The 21,586-nt window shown below is 44.6% G+C and overlaps 2 protein-coding genes across 18 annotated transcripts in view; one reads left to right on the top strand and one right to left on the bottom strand.

Annotated features, from left to right (window-relative positions):
- The first annotated feature begins 493 nt into the window (after nucleotides 1–493).
- On the top strand, nucleotides 494–11,238 carry zgc:101540 (hsFATP2a_ACSVL_like domain-containing protein). Of its 2 annotated transcripts, none has more exons than XM_061676130.1 (10): nucleotides 494–1,019; nucleotides 1,699–1,908; nucleotides 3,143–3,301; nucleotides 3,908–4,032; nucleotides 4,136–4,330; nucleotides 4,592–4,682; nucleotides 6,748–6,946; nucleotides 7,649–7,746; nucleotides 7,826–7,956; nucleotides 8,439–11,238. In XM_061676130.1, the coding sequence occupies exons 1-10, from the start codon at nucleotides 551–553 to the stop codon at nucleotides 8,613–8,615; spliced, it is 1,854 nt and encodes a 617-aa protein (XP_061532114.1). In that variant the 5' UTR covers nucleotides 494–550; the 3' UTR covers nucleotides 8,616–11,238. The 2 variants fall into 2 exon arrangements, with proteins under 2 accessions (XP_061532114.1, XP_061532113.1); XM_061676129.1 differs by having other exon boundaries at nucleotides 4,517–4,682.
- A 1,225-nt stretch (nucleotides 11,239–12,463) lies between these two features.
- Nucleotides 12,464–21,586, bottom strand: part of tjp1b (tight junction protein 1b) — a 78,239-nt gene continuing 69,116 nt past the window's right edge. For 9 of the 16 annotated variants that reach the window (XM_061676113.1, XM_061676114.1, XM_061676126.1 and 6 more), the window contains 10 exons: nucleotides 21,179–21,529; nucleotides 19,897–20,127; nucleotides 18,062–18,919; nucleotides 17,846–17,937; nucleotides 17,351–17,566; nucleotides 17,094–17,230; nucleotides 16,040–16,511; nucleotides 15,704–15,921; nucleotides 14,976–15,119; nucleotides 12,464–12,721 (listed from right to left, as the gene is read on the bottom strand). In XM_061676113.1, the coding sequence (XP_061532097.1) occupies nucleotides 12,627–12,721; nucleotides 14,976–15,119; nucleotides 15,704–15,921; nucleotides 16,040–16,511; nucleotides 17,094–17,230; nucleotides 17,351–17,566; nucleotides 17,846–17,937; nucleotides 18,062–18,919; nucleotides 19,897–20,127; nucleotides 21,179–21,529 (2,814 nt within the window). In that variant the 3' untranslated portion in view covers nucleotides 12,464–12,626. Of the gene's footprint in view, nucleotides 12,722–14,975; nucleotides 15,120–15,703; nucleotides 15,922–16,039; nucleotides 16,512–17,093; nucleotides 17,231–17,350; nucleotides 17,567–17,845; nucleotides 17,938–18,061; nucleotides 18,920–19,896; nucleotides 20,128–21,178; nucleotides 21,530–21,586 lie in introns of those variants that run through there. The other 7 variants (XM_061676115.1, XM_061676127.1, XM_061676116.1 and 4 more) reach the window with 5 other exon arrangements.

Below are 21,586 nucleotides of genomic sequence, written 5' to 3'. Positions count from 1 at the left end.
AACTGTGCCACGTACATACTTGTCCGGGTTAGTTCGGAATCAACATTGTTTGTTTTATGACCAGATTATTCAACGTTGTATGTTTTTTAAAGCCATTTTTGTCAACCCCCCCAGGTATAGCCTACTCCTGTTCATTTTCATGATTATATTTTATTGGATATTATGTTGTCGTTTTTGCCGTTGAAGTGATTTATCTATTTATGTTTTAATCGACGACACTCTTACAATAAATGCATAATATTCTGGTTTATATTTGTAACGAGCGGGCCTATAGGTGATTCGCAGTATGACTGACTCCCTCGTCCGGTACAATATTTCCCCCCCCCAATTTTTCTTTTTTGATGGAAAACGCGTATGATCAGTATATCCCCATTAAAAACCAAAACCAAAATGCAATGACGTGTTTTTTTGGGGGGTTTTTGACGAAGGCGAAGGCGAGGGCGGAATCACACGCCGAAAGAAGGAGGGCTCACATCTCGCGGGTGAACTTTGGCACCGATCCTCCGGAGGCACATCCATCCGGAGCGCGGCGCATCTGCTCCGGCGCACGATGTTGCTGTGGCTGACGGCGGCGGGCAGCTTGCTGCTGCTCCTGGTCAGGGCGCTCTTCCCCTACTGGGCGGACGACTGCGCGCACATCCTCAGGAGCCTCCTCCTCGCCGCCCGACTCCTCAAGTACAAGAGGAGCCAGCCGTTCCGCGGCGTGCTGGACGCCTTCCTGGCGGCGGCCAGGAGACACCCGGCCAAGACCTTCTTGCACTTCGAGGGCGAGCGCTTTTCCTACGGGGACGTGGACCTGCGCAGCAACCGGCTGGCCCGGGTGCTGAGGCAGGAGGCTCGCCTCCGGGAGGGGGACGCGGTGGCCCTCTTTCTGGGCAACGAGCCCAACCTCGTGTGCGCCTGGCTCGGCCTCGCCAAACTGGGCTGTCCGGTCGCCCTGCTTAACTTCCACATCAGAGCCAAGTCTCTGCTGCACTGCTTCTCCTGCTGCGGGGCCAAAGTGCTGGTGACGTCGGCAGGTGAGAGGCGTGACGTCACGTTCGCGAGTCGAAGATGCTCCCATTTCTGGGCGATGGTCTTGTTTCACACCGGATGAGAAATCGGAAGTTTGTCCACCCCAAAAGAACGAATGGCTGTTTGCCGAAACGTGCCCTGCGATCGACTGGCGACCAGTCGAGGGTGTACTCCGGCTCTCGCCCGCAAACCTCAGCAGTGTAAAAGATGGATCGGTGAAGTGACCGCATTCTTTTCGCAGCGCGTCGCAATATCGGTCCCGGTTCGGAAAGAAAACATTGTTTCATTGATATCTCCGTGACATATGAAAAAATAACAACAAAACGCAATGGATATAATCACTGCAGGAAATCTGCACTTGCAAAGTAGAACAACCGAATAGTTTACTTCTACCTACTGTAATAGATCAACTATAAATGCTGGAAATATACGCATAAAAGAAACATCCAGACAAAATAAATGAAATACCCCCAAAATGCAAACTCGCTTCAAGAATGTGCAGTTGGAGTTATCGTTCACGCGTCCCTCATGAAGTGTTGCTCTCGAGCTTCTGCGCCACGTGCCGAAGTCGTCATTGGCCAACGTGACACAGGTGGCCCACACGTGCGGCATTGTGCCACGTGGGCACTTGGTGGCATGAACGAACGGATGGATGCGCGCGTGTGTGTGTGTGTGTGTTGGCAGAGTTGCAGGATGCGGTGGAGGAAGTTTTACCTGCGCTGAGAGAGCAGGGGGTCAGCGTCTACCTCCTGTCAGAGACGCGGAAGATTCGGGGTGTCGGTTCCTTGGCCGACAAGATCTCCGAGGCCTCGGACCGACCTTTGCCGAGAGACCTCCGAGCCAACGTGACCGTCCGGAGTACTGCCTTGTACATCTACACGTCGGGAACCACCGGTACGACCGGGACCGCACCCGCAACTCCCCCTGTCGTGGAAAAATCTGAAACAGTCAGAATTTGTGACCCCATGGAGGAAATTTGAGTGCGTTTGAGAGCTCAACAGAAAAAAAAAGAGAGACTGAAAAGATGTGCGTTCAATGAACGTCTTCTCAATTTCACACAACACAGGGAATAGCGTCGTTAACCACCCTGCAACATTTGAATGATTCAAATAGTCAGCAAGTAAAGAAAAAGAAAAAGAAAAGAGGCTTCAAAATCGCATTCACTGAAATCCTGCTCCGCTCAGCTGTCAATCAAACAGCATCAGTATGACCCGGAAAACGGACGCTGCTTTGTCTGGCATCTTTCGGACGCCGACAAACGACAAAACACGACAAAACATCCTGCTAAATATTTCCTGCCGGGTTTTCCCGGGCAGCGATTCCCAAAGTGTGCTACGGGTGCCGCCCGTGGTACGCGCGCTCCTTCTAGGTCACCCACCAAATTCAATCTGAATGAAATTGACAATATTTTACAACATGAAGTACAATCAAGGATATTAGAATTCCGTTTGTAGCTCTGCATGCAGCCTGTTAAAACTCCTTTTTGAATCTGCTAAAGTACATTTCTTCTTCTTTCTTTATTTTTTTACTTCAATGCTTCGAATGACAGTTAAGTTGTATTGAAGTTTCAAGGACGATACATATGCTTTCCATATTTATCTGTTTGTTTTTGAAAATCGGACAGGACTTATGTGCAATACATGTTTAGTTGACCTTTTAAAAATGTAGCACTCCTCTGCTGAAGTGTTTTTGCTACTGTACTTTCAAACTTAAAGTCGGTTGACTTTGTCAGTGGCTTAGATTGAGGCGCCGCTCCTGAGCATTTGTAGAATTCCAACCACCTCTAATCCAAGCACTTCCGCCTACATACTCTACACTGTGTGGTTTTGAGAAGCAAAAACTGTACCCGAGATCAAGATTCCCCTCCCATCGTTGTAGTTCGCTAGCACGCTTCGCTCCAAACGACGCGTTCAACTGCCGCGCGGTTTCCGTAGCATTTTGAAGTGCGACCTACCGAGCCGAGGAGCGACGAGCAGAGCCGATACCGCGCGCTCTTAAAATGGCATTAGACTCCACTTGCGTAAGAATATGCAGCCGTGGGAGATCACGCCCACTTCCAACCCCGTCCACCGGGGTCCGTTCTTCCAATGTTGCCGCTGTCGTAATGATGTTCTCCTGTCCCGGACAGGCTTGCCTAAAGCGGCGATCGTCACCCACGAGAGGATGTGGGCCGCGTCCTTCATCCAGTCGGCGTGCGGCGTCGCGAGAGACGACGTCTTCTACATCAATCTGCCGCTCTACCACAGCTCAGGCTTCCTCATCGGGTTGGGGGGCTCTATCGAGAGAGGTAACGAACCTTTACCGAAAGCAGGCGCGAGCATTTCGCCAAGGGGTGTCCAGACCTTTTGCCCCGAGGGCTGCATACAAAACAAATTGGAGGATGCAGCATCTCGCCACGTTTCGGTGGTTCATTCCCCTTTTTTGGGGGTTTGTTTGCGGCATATTGTACGCGGAGCCCTACAACTCACAACGTTGCAGATTTGGTGCGCGGCGAAGAGATGCCCGCTGCACCTCTGACTTCGGTCAACTTTGGCCGTGTCACGTGGTGCGCCGATATTTTGAAGGAGTGTTCACTTCACTCGGACGAGTGTGATATGTTTCACAAATCGGACCATACACGAAACGGAAGGTCGAGCAATTTGTAATTCTGGCTATTTGCATCTTTGAATATCTGGTGCAACTACCAAAAAAACCCCCAAAAACAAACATTCGATGACCATTATGTGGAGCAGTCATACATGTTGTCAGCGGTGTCGTCATGTAAACAGTGCAATGACGACCGCTTGTCCAATTAAAAATGGACAAGCAGGCGCCAGGCCGCAGTTTGGACACCAGCGTTTGACGCTTTGAATTTGTTGTATATTGACGCCACTGCCGATGATGCGGGCTGCAGGGATATCAGTCGTGTTGAAGAGGAAGTTCTCCGCCTCCCAGTTCTGGGACGACTGCAGGGAGCACAACGTGACCGTGATGCAGTACATCGGCGAGACCATGCGTTACCTCTGCAACGCACCCAAGGTCGGATCCATTCCGGCTTCCTTTCCCGCCCCCCCCCCCCCCCCGAGATGATCGGAATCTTTGATGGTCTGACTCACTGACTCAGATCTCACTGCCTCTGCAGAAGGACAACGAGAAGGAGCATAAAGTGCGACTCGCCCTGGGCAATGGCCTTCGCAGAGACGTCTGGTCCGAGTTTCTGTGGCGCTTCGGTGACATTAAAGTAAAAGAACTGTATGCGGCTACGGAAGGAAACATCGGATTCATTAACTACACTTCCAAGGTCGGCGCTGTGGGACGGCTCAATTTTTTCCACAGGGTGGGTAAAACACCTTATTTGCAATGAAATAACAAAATATCGTGCTGTTGAAAATCCACTCAACGAGGGAAGTATTGGGACATCTGGACATGACACCTACAGATGGACTTTGTTTGTTTTTCCTGTCACCTGTCACACACCGATGACATGGATAGATGAACAAAGATCCAATATTTGTCGTTTCAGCTCTGGACACAGAAGTGCTCCGCAGTAGTTTCTTTCGGAGAAACACCATTAAATGTCGTGATCCTCTCCCTGCAGTTAATCTTCCCGCACTTGTTGATCAAGTTTGACATTGAGAAGGAGGAGCCTGTCCGAAACTCTCAGGGTCTTTGCATTGAGGCGGCCAGAGGTGAGCTTGACACATGGTTAAAAAACACATCTTGCCTATCAGTCATCTTTAATAGTAACACAAGATCTGGCTCAAAAAGATGCCTTTACAAAGAGAATAATGCAGGTTAATATGCTTATTGTAAAGGTTTTCCTGTAGTTGTTGGGACTAATATTGAATCGCAGAGCGTCATGTTAATTTCGATGGCAAGCCTAACCGGAACAGAGTGGCAATTGAATCTCCCCTTTGGGGATTCAAATGATTATAGTACATTATAAATAGATTGGGGTACTTTATCGACACTTGATGGAAAAAGTCTACGCGCCGGTGTTCAAAAGCCGTGTTTTTGTGATCAGACAAAAATAAGACCAAGCTCAATGATTTCAAAACCTTTCCTCCATTATTATTATTATTATTATTATTTATTTTATTTTTTTATTTTTTTAAAGAGAGGGGAAGTCAAACAAAAAAAGAGTGAAATAATATGGTTGCGCAAGTGTGCGCACCTGCTTCCGACTGGGACGTGGCTGTCTTCACAATCAATATCCCGGACACATTTCAAACGTTCGAGGAGGCTTTTCCTGACATTTTGTCTTTCTGGCTGACGCCTGAAGGTTTTGTACGAACGCTGGCTGCGATTCAGAACTGTTCATAATTCTCTCCACCTTGACTGAGGTCCCAGATCCAGTCAAAGTAAAACAGCCCCGAAGCAAAGCTCCCAGCCGATCCCAGCGATCTTCGGCCCGGGAGGCGGGGAACGCCCTGAACCGGTCGCCCGCCAATCGCAGGGCACATACAAACAAACAACCATTCGCACTCACATTCAAGCCTACGGGCAATTTAGAGTCTTCAATCCACCTACCGTGCGTGTTTTGGGGATGTGGGAGGAAACCGGAGTGCCCGGAGAAAACCCACGCAGCCACGGGGGAGAACATTCAAACTCCACACAGGCGGGGACGGGGATTTGAAGCCCAGTCCCCGGAACTGTGAGGCGGATGTGCCGGTGAGTTGGAATGTGATTTGTTAATTCTGAACACTGTCACAACGCAGTTACAAAGGGATGCGAACACTTGCGTAACCACATTATTTCAGTTGTGTATTTTTACTTTCACTCTCGAAAAGAATCGATTGTGTTGTACAGCATTATAGGCTACATCAAGAGTGTTCAAAGTTTTGAAATGATTGGTGGAACGAGCGCGAGTCCGTAACAAAGGGGGCTCCGAAAGGGGGGCCTAAGGGGAGATAGACCCCCTCTTACGTTTCCAGCCTAGGATTATTTTGTGCTTTAAAACCAGTGGGATCAAACATTAATTATTGGATCGAAACGAACGAGACCAGTTTCCTGCTTTGCATTGTCACGCACACATCCTCTTTCATCCCTGTCATGAACGTTTCAATTGTATGTGGTTGTTAAGAACTGTGTCATATTTGCAATGTGGCATTTGTGCTGTGCGGGCTGTAAACGTCTCATCCGGTTCAGTTGACGAACAGATTTCACATCAGACATTCAAATTGACAGAAATACAATCACTAGTGGCGCTGTTGTGATGGTAAACACTGGGAGTGTTCTTGCAAAGTTCTTAAAATATCATACGACATTCAAATTCGGTTAATATTGTGATTAGTTCCCCCCGGAGTTGCAGTAGCTCTCCACCGCCTGTCCCAGATGTCTTAACGAGTTGAATTTCAGAGGACGAATGGGCTTTTAAACTTTTTTTCTTGGCATGCCTGGGAGTCCGGGTTTCTGGGCTAGCTGCTAATTGATTTAAAGTCCGGGTGAGGAGTCAGGATTCCTCGTCTCCGCTTTGTGAGCTCCTTCGGACTGGCTGGTCATTCATTTAGCGTCCGTGTGAGATAAACCAGGCATCCCCGTGGCCGTCTGTCTCAGCGGGCGAGCGGAGACTTGGACTGCTGTCCCAGTCCGAGGTTGGCGGTCATGGTGCCATCTGGCGAGAGCATGTCCGTTACAATTATTTATCTGGGTCTCATATTTTGTACCACAAAACCACAAAACCCTGGCATTCCAACAAGAGTGTACAGACTTTTTATATCAATCGTAGATACATGTTGTGTGTCCGTCTGCCAGGTGAAATGGGCCTCCTGGTGGGAAAGGTGACTCAGAGGTCGCCTTTTGTGGGCTACGCGGGCAACGAGCAGCAGACGGAGAAGAAGAGGCTCCGTGATGTGATGAAAAATGGCGACTTGTACTTCAACACGGGAGATTTGCTTCGCTTCGACGACGACAACTTTGTCTACTTTCACGATCGTGTTGGTGACACATTCAGGCAAGTTGACACAGCAGTCCCTCAAATATCCACGTACTCTCCTTTGTTCTCCCGTGTCCTCTTGTTGTGGCAGTCTATTTCTTCCTTGACAATCGTGCCATGTTTTGGTGGTTGAATAAAAAAAAATAAAAAATAAAAAGAGAGTACAGTATATTGTGTGGCGCCTCAAAGCCTGATACAGAGTTAGTTTTTCTGTGTGAGTCACCGACTTCATCTTTTTCTGCATCTTCATCCACTTGAATCGCGTCAGCCGCGTCGCTCAGTGTGTGGCAGGCGCAACGTGCCAAGGCACACTGTTTTGGACTCACCGATATACAACACCAGGAAAAGTGCTGTAAATATTATACAGGTTATTCGCACAGCACTCAGATTCTGGTCCCTGGTCACATTCGTGTGTTGTTGCTAGGCGAGGCCGAACTCACAAGGTTCAATCATAACTGCATAATAGGCCAATGAAATAATTATATGCCAGTCAGACACACGCTAAGAACTTAAAACAACACTACTGCGTAAGGACTATTAGGGTTGGCGTATGCACAATAACAGTCTGTATGAAATAGAAAATAGGAATGTTTAAAAAATAAAATAAAATATGTGCCTCGATATCTGGGTTTGTGACATTCAAAAGTCGAAAACATGCTAGTGGAGGGAAGCTAAGAGCTGAGCTGACTCTCCGCTGACACTCACTTTTCTTCCGAACAGATGGAAGGGCGAGAACGTGGCCACATCGGAGGTTGCGGACGTCCTCACCATGGCGCGTTGCATTTTAGAGGCAAACGTCTACGGTGTGAAGGTGAAAGGTAAGGCATCGATGACCTACCTGTATGTAAGAACAGGTGTAAACACGTCGCTGATTCTAATACCTTCTTGCTGCGATAGGGAACGAAGGGCGGGCGGGCATGGCGGCGATCACTTTGAAAGACGGAGAAGACTTCGACTGCGTCGACGCTTACAGGCAGGCGGTCAACTATCTGCCGGCCTACGCGCGCCCGCGATTCATCAGGATACAGGTGAGGCTTGAATGCTGCATGGAAGCGTCATGGCCTTCAAAAAAAGTACTCGCACACTAAAGCGTCACGAATGTGAGACTGAGGGAGTTTGGTGGTTTTGGTGGTTTGGCGTCCGCACCGCGCCGTCTCTCTGTAGCAACCCACGTCGCCATTGACTGGCACTTTCCTCTTTTTATCCTTTAAATCACGCATATATCAAATCGCTCAATGTGCGGGTGTGAGTCGTCAGCTGTCTTTTTTTGTTTTTTTGCGATGGCCCAGTCCGAGTCGGGTTCAGCCGCATCGTATGGTGTGTGTGTGGCGGGCTAAACTGGTTTTGGCTAAGCCGCACCCTTTATTATATTCACACTGTGTGATTGATTATGCAATTTATTGTCAATGGCAAACAGGTACAATGCTACTGAGCACGGTCGTTTTCAGAAAGAGATAAATTGACAAGTTGTCCAAGAACTTGACCGCAACTTCTAACACGTGTCTTTCAGCCGGCCTTGGAGATGACGGGCACATTCAAGTTGAAGAAAACCAAGCTGGTGGACCAAGGCTTCGACCCGGCACTTATCAGCGATCCGTTATACTACCTTGACGCCGCCAGACAGACCTTTGCTCCCATGACGGAGGAGGTGTACAGCGCCATAACCTGTGGCACTATTATACTTTAATACAGTCATGTTGAGATATTTGTTTTTAGGCAAGTTCGCTGCTTCAAACAACTCCTCTCAGGGATGGACTAGCATTCCATCACAAGACAAATTCTTGTGTTTCTCGCCCTAACCGCCAGAGAAAGCGCAGTACACTACATCGCCCTGCCGATGATAATATTGGATCCCTCACGGAGGACGAAATCAACTGTAGCATTTCAAACAAGACACTGAAATCTTTTATCCAATGCTCTTGTATGAGAATGAAGTGTGTGTTAATTAACATGCTTAAATTTTGGAAGAGATTACTCTCCAATCTGGTGTCATTTATTGGGTTTTGTTGTTGTTGTTGTTGTAGCTAATGTTATGGACGACCAAGCTTTGCTTTATCACGTGATTTATTATATCACAGGTCAAGAGAGAGAGAGAGAGAGAGAGAGAGAGAGAGAGAGAGAGGCAAGGAACATTTGGTTAGACTTGTTTAGACCGGGGTGGGCAAAATATTTGTGCACATATAGCCCAGATCATTAGTAGATGAGGTAGAAAGTAAAACATTTTCCCAATAAAATAGTTCATGCTAATTTAAAAATATTTCGAATTTATTTAGCTCTGATTAATTAACCAAAATAAATGTATGTCAAGTTAATTTAAGGAGAACAAATAAATGTATTTAAGTAACACATTTTATGAAAACAACCCCAGCAAAATGCAACAACTGCATTTGATAAAGGAGTAATAAATAAAAATGAATAAATACTTGACATAATTCAACACTCCCGATAATCTAAATGCTTCCCGTCCCACGGAAATGTTATCTTGTGATATCATGTGTCAAATTGTATTTTTACATTCTTGTAATTTTTAAGAATTATCATCAAGGTACCTTTTCATGTAATTACAACTTTATCCTCATTACACAACCTTTCCCCCCCCCCATAAAATTATGACTTAATCCTTGTATTAGTGTTACCACATTATTAAAAAAAATACACCCCCCCATAAAATTCCGATTTAATCGTCATAATATTCTGACTGTATTGTTAAAAATCATTTACTCGTAAAATTGACTTTAACCTCATAATATTCTGACTGTATTCTTGCAAATGTACTTTTTTTTCTTGTAAAATGACAGCAATCCTAAAAACATTCTGACCATATCCTTGTTTTTATAAAGTGCTCTAAAAATAGTTAAAAATATGCTTTCCCCCCCCCATAAAATTACAACTGAATGTGCATGAAATTCTGACTACCTTCTTAACAAAAAAAAAGCGTTTTTCTCATAAAGTTATGAATTAATCCTTGTAATATTCTAGTGTTAAAAATAAGTGAAGGTAAATAACGTGTTTAAATTGGTCAAATCACAACACTAAAGCGTCTTAATGGTCTATATTTCACTAAAAGGTTGATTTTGTGAAATATTTTGCTCAAGAAAAGTCATTTCCAATATTATCAATCCGTTTTGGGTTGGGAAACCCCCCTCCACGTTTTGGTGTGACGTCAGTGGCGACCAAATTTGCTGCATATGCTGTGTTGAAAACGATATGTACTAAATGTATGGATACTATGAATTGGCAGTATTGAATCATTTTATATATTGTTGCACTCTGGCAAAATCCCCCCCCCACCGCCCAAATGACAACTTTTTAGGAAAGAAAAAAAAACCTGAGTGGAAACACTGCATTAAAATGATAAGCACACAGCTGCGCGACATCGTCGTCACTCAATCATATACCATTGCACTCTCGCATGAACACAAGAGCTGTAAGACCCGAAAATGATGTTCAATCGCTAATTTAATATGCTTTAAAAAAAAAATTCATCGCTACTTTATTATGAGCCACAGTACCCACGGTAATATAGGTGGAAATGAATCACTTACATCCGGTGGCCGGCGTCTACAAGCAGAGGCATTACAGCGATCGATTCAAACAAAACAAGCCTACACAAATTTATTTGGCCTCCCTATTTTTACTTATCTTTCACAACAACAACAAAAGAAAAAGAAAAACCCCATCCAATTACAACTCAGGCTTGCTTGTGAGCCAACCAAGTACTTTAATTAGTACATGGAAATAAGATCAGCTTGTGGCACTTACGTCACAGCTCAAGTCGGGTTTCGAACGAAATGTGGAGGGGCCAAGAGCTGGATATTCAAAAAGAAAAAAAAAAAAAAAAAACACACAAAGTGGATTCGTCACATGTACAAATGTGCATTAAGACAACAAAATAAGCACTTCATAAGGTAAATACAGACTGTGAAATAATAAGACACCTGATCCCACAGAGTAGTTTACTTAAAAAATCAATTTATTTATTAATACAGTGGTATACTTTTTTTTTTTTTTTTTTTTTATTTATTTTTTAAAAAAAAGTGTTGCAGAGGGGGGGAAAGTTTTAAACAAGACATCCAAATAAATAAAAAGAATGCTCAACACATGGAGGAAAAAAAAAAAAAACTAGTGTTGCATTGAAGCATTGAAGTGTTATCATATCAAAAGAAAATAGTACTGATGTGCCATAATAAATCGTCTATTAGTACAAAAATACATTTCAGGGCACACAATAAAGCATCCAGTATCACAAATAAAGGAAGGGACCAGTCGTCATAACAGACCCCCTCACCCCTTAACCCCATTTGAGCGCATCTTTTAAAACCATTTAAACCAAGCACTAGTCTAGTTTATTTTGTTTTTGTAATTAAGAATAAAAACTTTTCATATGGTTAAAAATGCCTTACGTAGTGTGTTTATGCAGTATGTAGAAAAGTCAGACTTATTACTGCTTATGTCAGTTCCAAGGCTCAGGGGTTTTAATCAGAATACAAACAAAACCAATGTAACTTCCTCACCTTCTTTTCCTTTTTTTATTTATTTATTTATTTTTCTTTTTTAATAAACAAACTTCTCTCTTTTATACAAAACAATGACGTACAAAAGTTCCTTTACAGAGAACCAAGGCCATATGCAAGCAGTATGTACAGCCACAACGTCCTTTTCTGCGCCTCGTAACGCTTCATATGCATAGCAGGAAAACAAAGCAGAACTTCCATTTCATCAGCATCAATTCTTCGTGTGTGCTAGAATCAAGGTTAAGTTTCGGAGAGAGGGGGCGGGGGGGGTTATATATTAAAAAAAAAAAAAAAAAAAAAAAAAAAAAAAAAAAAGAGCCACAACTTTGTGTCGGCTGTGCCCGGAGCGTCCGGGTGGGTTCAATGTGGACTCCCTCTCGCTAGATATATATTTATATGTTTATATGCAGATAAGGCATCACTGCTCGCAGTGTTCGATGGGATTATCGTGTAGAAGTGGTAGCAGGTGTCTGGACCTGAGTCATAGCACATGCATAGATCTCGAGACAGCAGGAGTTTGTCAAATCAAGTCAGTATATTTATCTGCGGTAAAAGATTTGCTACAAAACCCCCCCCCCCCCAAAAACATCACTTTTCACCCGCTGACAACAAAAGGGCGTCGTCGATACGGTGAACCTTCCCTCCGTCAACGTATTCTGTGACATCAAGCCACATCAAGTGCTCAGAGATCCTTCATGGCTGCACGAATCACAAACAAAATGGGTTGCGTATGCCAACCTTGCCCTTTGTAAATTTTCTTTTTACACTTTGCAACAACCCATCCTTAGCAATATTAAATAACATGATCCCAAATTCTACTTGTTTCTTTTTACTTTCACTGCTCTGACCTTTTACAAAAAAGTAGCTAAAAAATGTCAAGATGAGATTACTCAGTCTGTGGCACCGTCATGCACTCTAATTTCAGTACCGTTGTCCTTTTTCTTTTTCTTTTTTTGCAAGCAGCCTCAAAAGCACCGAAAAAAGGACTCAAAAAAGAACAGCTGGACTCTGCTGACTCTCCTTATGTTTTTTTTTTTTTTGAGGGGGGCCAGTAAACAATGTGAGAGTGTTGGATTCACCCTTGAGGTGAATGCCATGTGGCCCCCCCCCCCACCTCGCCGCAGCGCAGGCAACAGACGCCCCCCTTTCTTTCACATACTGTAACAGACCAGCTGTCGCCCTCTTCAGAAGTGGTCGATGAGCACAGAAACACAGTTTGCGCCCACCAGGTAGTTTGGGTCTCCGGGGAGAGATTTGTTCTGCCAGCTTTTAGGGTCACCTGCACAGAAAACAAACATAGGTACAATTAAATACATTTTATATATACACGTAATACATTTTTTAAATAAAAGTTAACATTTAATAACATATGAGCCTTTAAATCAGGCGTTCTCAAACATTTTTGTTCCAGGAATTTCTTCGAATTTTGTATTTATACCCTACATATGCATACTGTTCGAGTGTGAGCTGCCTAAACCTGTTCCGACTTCCGTGTGGCATTTCTCTCCCTCATTACTGACGTGACAAGCCGAGATTCACAACCTAATCTTAATCTTCTTAAAAGATGTGCTGATTTTGAACCCAAAGCAATGCAACACCGCCATCTACAGGGATCTGTTTGTCATTGCAGTACTTTACAAACCTGAATTTTACAAGCAAGCTGGGTGAGACCGTCTTCTATGCCAACCCGTTGAGAAACGTACTTGAGAAATGTATACGTCGCGACAGTAAAGACTTGGATTGTAGTTGACGAATAGAAACGCCCATAGCAAGAGAGTCACATTTTAACAAATTAATTTAAAAAATACATATACTACATTCTCCCCCCAAAATATGCCTTTTGTTTAAAAAAAAAAAAAAAAAAAAAAAAAAAAAAAAAAAAAGTCGTCTAAGGATGTCAGATTTATGTGATGATACATGACAATCATAGAGTTTTAAATTGGCCCAAAGCAAAATTAGAGAGGAGTAATTGCTTTATTATGTTTGTTTTTATTGGCTGCTGGTCCTCATATCCACAGTAGGGTGTGCACCTTTTTTGTTTTGAATGATTCCAGTGTAACATAATAATATACTGCAAATTATTTTCCAATGAGCAAACAACAGTTCGCATACCCCAGTTTGAGAACCCTGCTTTAAATCCTGAGTGGGGGAACCTCTGGCCTGACAGCATTTGTCCGGCCAACCATGCAATTCTATAAACAAATAAAACCCCACAGGTTCTAAAACACACTCTAAAGAACAGCCTACAAATGTGCATAATACATCATAAACGTGTTATATTGTTGCATAAGATATATATATTTCTTACTTTCAAATGAATTGGCTGAGAGGGACTTGAATATGAAACTGAACTGACAGGAAAAAGGTTCCCCACGCCTGATTTAAAGGAATATTCTTACATGAACTTGGAGACAGTTCCTTCCCACCCAAAAACACACTTGATGTACTGTATGTATGTGGGGAAATTAAACAATGACATGAATTTGAAAAGATACTTTGGAGTTGTTGCTCGTGAAGTTAGTGGTCTGGAGTGTCTCAAACTGAGCAACAACAAAACTAAAAAGAAGAAGAAAATGACACAATTTGAATGTTCCCCCCACTCCAATGACAGTCAAAGAGTTGTTCGAATAGATAAGAGCTGTTAGAGCATGTAAACCACTCTAAAGGCTCCACACAGTATGTCGGTGCTTTAATGTGCGACATCTTTTAGAGTCAGTGACGCCTTCACAAGCTGGGGGCGGTGACTTAGTCCTTAAAATGTATTTTATGATGATACTTGAGGAAGCGAGGAATTCTTGATGAAGCATAATAATCATCGGGGCTGTGAAAGTGACAGAAAGACAAGCCACTCACAGGCGGAGTAATAATTTTCTCATGCTTTTAAATACGAGTTCAACCAAGCGATTGGTAGTACAGTGTTCCCCAGACTATATATTAAAAGCAAGAAGAAGAGCCAAAGAAGGCCCCCAACTAACTGCCAGTAAAATGTCTTGTTCCCACAGAGCAGAGATAATAACAGCCTGTGAGTATCGCTATATGCTCTGTTTGTATGCGTTGCTGCTCCGTGTGTTAGGTGTAGCGGCAGGTTGAAGACTTCTAGTGTATGGTTTGGTTGAATATTTTGGTGTTTAAAAATACAATGTTTAATTCTCCTGTTTGTTTTATGTCAGTTCACAGTCAACTTCAACTGGGAGAGAAAAATTGTGGCAAAAAGCAAGAACGCTTATCCAATTGCAGCATTGCATTGTTTACACAGTAATGATCAATTCTAGACAGTAATTCCTAAAGGATTGGAGAGGAGTAAATTAAAACTGGGCTTGGTAGCGAGCACGATACTTGTTATTATGGGGGAAGAACCTATAACATATTCTTGATTTGTTTTATGAAAATTAGGAAATAATAAAAATATAAAGGGCTGTCCATGATAAAGGAGTGAGGAATGCGGAAAAGAAAGTGAACAAACTCTCCTCTACAATCATGCAAATCCTTAAGCCCCCACAGAGAGAGAGAGAGAGAGAGAGAGGACAGCGTACCCGACGAGGAGTCGGAGGATTTTAGAGCAAAAGACCAACCATCAGGGGTCATAGACGCACAGTGAGGTAAGCGCAGCTCCACCGGCTTCAGGAACTTGAGTCCGTGAGGGCCGCACATCACCAGTGGACTTAGCAGCGTTTCTCCTGCGTGGACACGCATCGACATTCAGATTCCAAAAGTCACAACTTTTATACAACAAATACACATTTGCATTGCGTTTGTTGTGTGCCGTGTTGGTCACCTTGAGTACACCACAATACAAGAGCAGTAAGCACACGAATGATGATCCCCCCCTGTTGTGTGGGGTCTCTCACATGTATGAGTGTAGTCCCACTTTAAAGAGGGCTAAAATTGAACATGTAATATCTCGCAAAAGTGAATACGCTGTATTTTATTTCTTTTATGGGACAACACGAAAGAAATGAAACTTTAGCTACAGTGTAACGTAGCCAACGTACAGCTGTATAACAGCTTAAGTGTGCTGTCCCCTCAAAGAACTCAACATACAATCATAAATGTTTACCCCGCTGGCAACAAAGTGAGCGCACCCCTATATGGAAAATGTCTAAAGGATGCCCAAAGTGAAAATCTTTGTGTGACCCCCATTATTTTCCAGCACTGCTTTGACCCTCTCGGGCATGGACTTCACCAGAGCTTCACAAGTCATCGCTGGAATCCTTTTCCACTACTCCATGACAACATCATGGAGCTGGTGGATGTTACTGACCTTTCTCCTTGTCGAGGGGGGGCAGGATGCTGTTGTCGCGGCACACCTTGAAGTAGATCTCCTGCTCCACGTTCTCTGGAATTGCTCCCTGGGGGATGATGATGCTGACGCCTGTCTCGATGGAGCTAAGGACCCCTCCGTTACAGTTGAAGATGCCTCGGGCGGTGGCCACCACAGTGTGCCCTTCATCCTCGTCGTCATCGTCCAGTGCGCCAGGGCTGCAGCAGAAGTCAGAGTCATCAATCAGGGCAGTGTTTGTGCAGAACAACACACAATAAGAGCAGCACAGGGACCTCACTGTGAAAAGAGACCGAGTGACATGAACAGCGCCTTTACCTTACAGGAATGGCCTTGGGGATGGCGTTGATGTTATTGTGCTGGTATTTGGGCCTGTTGTCCATGGTGCGAGTGAAAGTGTCCAGACCACTGTCATGGTCCAGAGGCTGAGGTGAGAGCTGCGGCTTTCCCCCGCTATTGCTCACTATTCCGAGCTTGCCGAGGAGCTCAGTCTTCGCCTGTGTGTCGTTGGGCAGCAGGTTGTGGTTGAACTTGGGGCTCTCGAACTTGCGCTCGAACGGTCGTGCTGAGCTGGTGTACGGCTTGGGGACGTAGCGGTTGTAACCGGTGGGAGCGGGAGCGCCGATGGTCTTTGGGGGAGCTGCATCTGTACCATTGATTGGGGACTTGTCGGGGATGGCCCTTGGGGGCAGATAGCCTATCGGTGTTGGTTCCTCCCTGCTAACTGGTCTGAGAGCCGACAGATCAGGTTTGGGATTGGGGGAGCTCAGTGGCTCAGATATGGAGTTCACTGGAAAAAAATAGACACAGTCACAGAATTACACCCAATTAAAAGAAATAAAAGATCCTCAAGAAGTAAAGTTACATCTCGTATACCTTTGTATGTTTTATTTGGGGTTAATCAGAGGCACATTTAATAGTGGCGGGAGTGTGCTGAGTCCCATTTAACATGAGTTTGAATTTGACACATTACATTTTAAACACAGCCACATCCCAGTTATAAGACGGTGTGCACACTTGTGCAAGCACATTATTTCAGTTGTTTATTTTCATTTCCACTCTTGTACAGGTTATAGGTAACTAACGGGGGGGTTGAAATGATTTACCTTGGTCTCATTTTTTCTATCACAAAAACCTGGCGCTTGAACAGGGGTGTGTAGACTTTTTATAACCACTAAGTGCCTGATGTAGTAGTGAACAAATTATATCTCCATTTGAACACAAGCAATTCAAAATGTGATTGAAGCGCCCATCGAGTGTGCACAACTTAATCTCTTAAGCAATGGACCTCAAGTGACACATACTGTTGCGTAATAATGCTAACAAAATATGACTAATACTGAATATTCTAACGGGTAATTTGAGATCTTACCGTCACTCGGGCTGAGTTTGGGCAGTGTATTGGGTGGGATGGCAGAGCCGGGGGGTCCGTATTGAGAAGAGGGGCAAATCTGAGGTAGGGGATCATATCGTTTCTCCCCTGGACTCACTTTCTCGACAGACTCCACCCTAATTTAGGTGAACAGAAAGGGGGATGAAGAATGAATGAAAACACTGATGACTGCTGTCAAAAAGCAAAAAAGGAAATCAGGGAAGTTTTTGGCAATGGTGACAGGTGTGCGCGTCTACCTGTTGTACGGGTATGACAGTTGAGCTGGTTTGGGCAGATCGTGGAAGCGATTGATGCCAGGGTTGGGTTGGCCCATGGCTTTGCTGTCAAAGCTCCGACGGTCAAAGTAGGACAACTGCTTCCTGTAGTACTCCTCATCCTCATCCGGGTCATAGTGATTGGTACGCATTACATCATCAAGCGGTTTTATGTGAGGCCTCTGGGGTTCAGGAGCCCTACAGATGAAGCAAACAAGACTAAGGCATCACTTTACGAGTGCTCTGTGCAGACATTATACTATTATGAAAACCCTGATGCAAATTAATAAGAACCATTATGGCAGTCATGTGTGTGGTACACCTTGAATTTGTTTGGCTGCATAACAGCTTGGCTCAACGAGATGGGGCTCAAAAAATGAATGAAAGAAGGTATAAGGAAAAAAAAAAAAAAAAGACGAAGCTGTCCTTTATCCACCTTTGTTGTCGCCTGAGGGTGCTGCAATGACCACAACATACCTGTGGGAGGGCCTTTCCTGCTCCAGGTTGCTGAGCGAATTTGCCTTGAGCACTGGACCAGGTGCACTTGAAGGTTTGGGAACATCTGCTGGCTGAAAGAGAAAGCGAGGACACAATTAGCCGAAGGTTTTTTCGAAGTGTTGGCGATACTGTTCCTTCATGAGAGAAAAGAACAGAACACACTCCTCACTTTTATATAATGTAAGAGAAAAGTACCCTGAGAACTGATGATTCTCCTTCCTTCGCTCTGTCCATAGAAACGGAACGTTTATTTTCAAACATCTTTACTCTGTTGAGGACCGACTGTGGTTTCATGGCCGGGTCCTCATCCAGGTCTTCCCGTTGGTGGGGTGGCAAGGGTTTGGATCCAGGAGTGACTGCTGGCTCACCAGGGGATGTGAGGGTCTCTGTTTTAGGAGGGAGAACTGGTGGCTCAGAGTTCATCACAGGCTCATGCATCCCTGCCTTGAAGCCCCGTTGTGGCCCAGGGATGTAGGAGGGCCTTAGACCAGAGTCGCCGTAGTACTGCTTTGGCGGTTCTGGAGAACGAGGCGAGTTAATGGGAAAGCTGTGAGTATCTGCCTCATAAGAAGAGCGCACATTGAAGCCTGCGGGGCGAAGCGGTGGGGGCGGTTCGTCATAACGAATTGGCCCAGGTTTACTGTGGCGTGATCTGCCATCATATCCCACAGGAAGAGGGTCTTCATATCGTGGCTGAGGCGGGCTATAGTCCCTCCCTGGCTCATCCTCGTACGGTGACCGGAGGTTGTAGCCGATGGGTTGCTGGTGGCCCGGCTGGTAACCTGCAGGCTGGCAGGATGAGGTCTGCTGGTCGTAGGGGGACCACTGTTCGTTGTAATGAGGCACACGGTTGTCGTAGTGCATGTGACAGTCAGCGTTGTGAGACTTTGGTTCTGGGTAGCCGCCTCCATCGTAACCGTAAGGCGGGTGGTCGTATTCTCGGTATGGCTGCTTGTCCTGGTATGGTGGCTGGTGAGTGTAGCTCAGTGACTGCTTCAAGCCATGGTTCATTTGCACAGGTTCCTCCATATTGTATAGATCTTTCTTGTACATCTGTGAAGAGACAATATGAAATGAATGATTCTGTTGCATCACAATGGTGACGCACGCTTTTTAACAACCAATGTGTTCAAAGACAGTACAGTTGGGGTAGATGTCCCCAACAGCAAATTAAAACGAACCAGAATATTTTCAAAAATATTAAAGTGAAATACAGACAGTAACAGTTTCCAAATTACACGAGGAAAAGTGTCTCAGTGCAAATTACACAAGCAAACATTTGTATTTTATTATTTGAAACCAGTACTGAATGCCCGTTTGACAAGATGCCTTTCAAGAATGATGATCATCCATATTCTTTCATGATTCCTTTTCAAGTTTAATAAGAAAATTCATTTCTGAAAGGCCTCATCTCAAACTTATGATGTGAAGCCTGTAGACAGCAAACTGAGTTACAATTCATTGATTGGCATCTGCCCAGAACAACGCATGTGAACGTAAACATAATGCAGTGTGTTGAGGTGAATGGTTTGATCCATAAGGAGAATTGTTGGATGGAAAGTCGAGTACTGTCTGCAGGTTAGCTTTCATCATGCATCCAACATTCAGTTTGGATCTAATGCAACGTCAAACTACTGGCACTACAACACAACACATCTACGATAAGGCCACTCTAAGTGCTCGTTTTTCATCTACAGAAGAGAGTTAAAGCTAAAGGAACCCAAAAACATTTTGGAGCCATGCAAAGGAAGTAAAATGCAACAGTTTAGGCTGGTTGTGGATGGTCTTCACCCTGGTCAAAGACTCAGATTTACCAGTCCTTCTGGTCTCCCAGGTCTCATCATTGTGCATGTGGACTAGTATGTCACATATTCTCTGGGAGCCAGAGGCACACAGTGGGCTCAGTGAGGCACACAGTGTGGGCAATACATGCAGAGAAAGAGTGGAAAGCATGTGCGAGAAGACAGGCAGTTAAGACAGCAGACTGAGGCCCAGGCCCGGTCCAAGTGGGCGGTTGAAGCAGCGGGTACCTTTGGTTCTGGACCAGGTGGTCCAGACGGGTGGGGTTCATGTGATGGTGCTGGGGGCTGAATAAGCTCAGGGGCAGGACTGAGGCTGCTAAGTGAGTCAGCCCGAGGAGCTGCGGGTGCAGCAGGGGGCTCCTCTAGGTGCATACCCTCTAGCTGTACAGGCTGCTCAACAGCAGGGGGCGCTACCACCGCTGCAGGCAAGGAGGGCATGGGCAGAGAAGCCTCCTCTTGCTGTGAATATTGTTAAAAGACATTTACAAACACAGCTTGCCAACGGCACACAAAGTAAAAGCTCAACCCAACACCTTGACAATTCCTCTCACACTGAATGAGTCAGACCAGGCTCTGCAAATGTCTGGTTTGATCAGATACAGGTACATCTCAATAAATTAGAGTATGGTAGAAAAGCTCATTTATTTCAGTACTCATGCATTATATAGATTATGAAACACACGGGAAAATACTTTTTAGAGGGCAAATTCCTGCCTAGTTTCTATATTACAAAATCATTTTTATTGTTTCTTGATTGTTTGTTACGTCATATTCTATTTTCAAGGGATAGTTAATTTGCGATTTTCGTTTGCTGTAAGCTATAATCATCAAAATTATACATATTATATATACATAATAACATATACAACTTCTACCTATAATGTGATTTTAGCCAGTAAGGTGCACAACATAAATGCTCCCTTTCAGAATCAATGTTATCATTGAGTCTTATCATCATTCACAGAATTGTTCCTTTGCATGTGAGAGATCAATAGGAAGCTTGCTTTTCAAAGGGAGTGCACTCATTTATAGAGAGCACTGTAAGAAGCCTAATTTATTTGTGGAAAATAACAATAGCTAATCAAAGACATGTAGACTGCATTGGACTGCCAGTGAACATGTGTTTTTCCAGAATATTTCCCTTGAATATCTCACTAAAATATGAAGTTAACAAAACAAACAATAGAAACAAAACCCATACATTACTCATTTCAAGTGTTAGCAAACTATATATAGTATATATACATAGATTTGGATTTGGAAAAGCATCAAGTGGACTGGAGCTTTCCAAAAAGGTGTTTTCTGGAACAAAAACACAGTTTGCGTGTGGAGAAAAATGGCCAAAGCACAAAGCAAAATACTAACTGTTGGTATGGACATGGCCTTAGCCAAAAACCAAGATGACAAAAGGCGTTAACCTCTACTTTAGAGCTACAGATACAGTACATCTATCCATATAAGCACACACACACACACACACGACAGTGGTTTACAGGGCTAGGAACATTACCTGCTGTGGAGATGGCATTTTGAAGCCCGTGGGGTCTATACGATTAGCTGTGTCGGGCGCCACTGGGTGCTGATATCCAGGGTAGCCAGGGGTGTCCTGAATGACAGGTGGGTCTTCCCTCACAGGTTCGGAAGACCGTGTGATGGCGGGCTCCGTGGGCAGACCCACCTCGTCATTCAAGGTCTCATCGAGCTCCTGGTCCGTGTACGCGCCGCCCTCCGTGTCCGTGTCCTCGTAGTCAGATGTGTGACGGCTGTCCGTGCTGTACATGGAGTACTCGCTACCTGGTGCTGACAGGTAAGACAGACGGTCGTCGTGGATATCCAAGTCATCCTCTGTGGTGCCATCCGCCTGAGGAGAAACCATTTACCATTGGGCTCATGACTCATACTGCATTGTAACCTGTTA

The sequence above is a fragment of the Phycodurus eques genome, chromosome 5 (assembly GCF_024500275.1).
Source record: "Phycodurus eques isolate BA_2022a chromosome 5, UOR_Pequ_1.1, whole genome shotgun sequence".
Classification (NCBI taxonomy): domain Eukaryota; kingdom Metazoa; phylum Chordata; class Actinopteri; order Syngnathiformes; family Syngnathidae; genus Phycodurus; species Phycodurus eques.
Note: the sequence above shows the minus strand (reverse complement) of the source record. Positions and strands in the feature narration are given on the sequence as shown.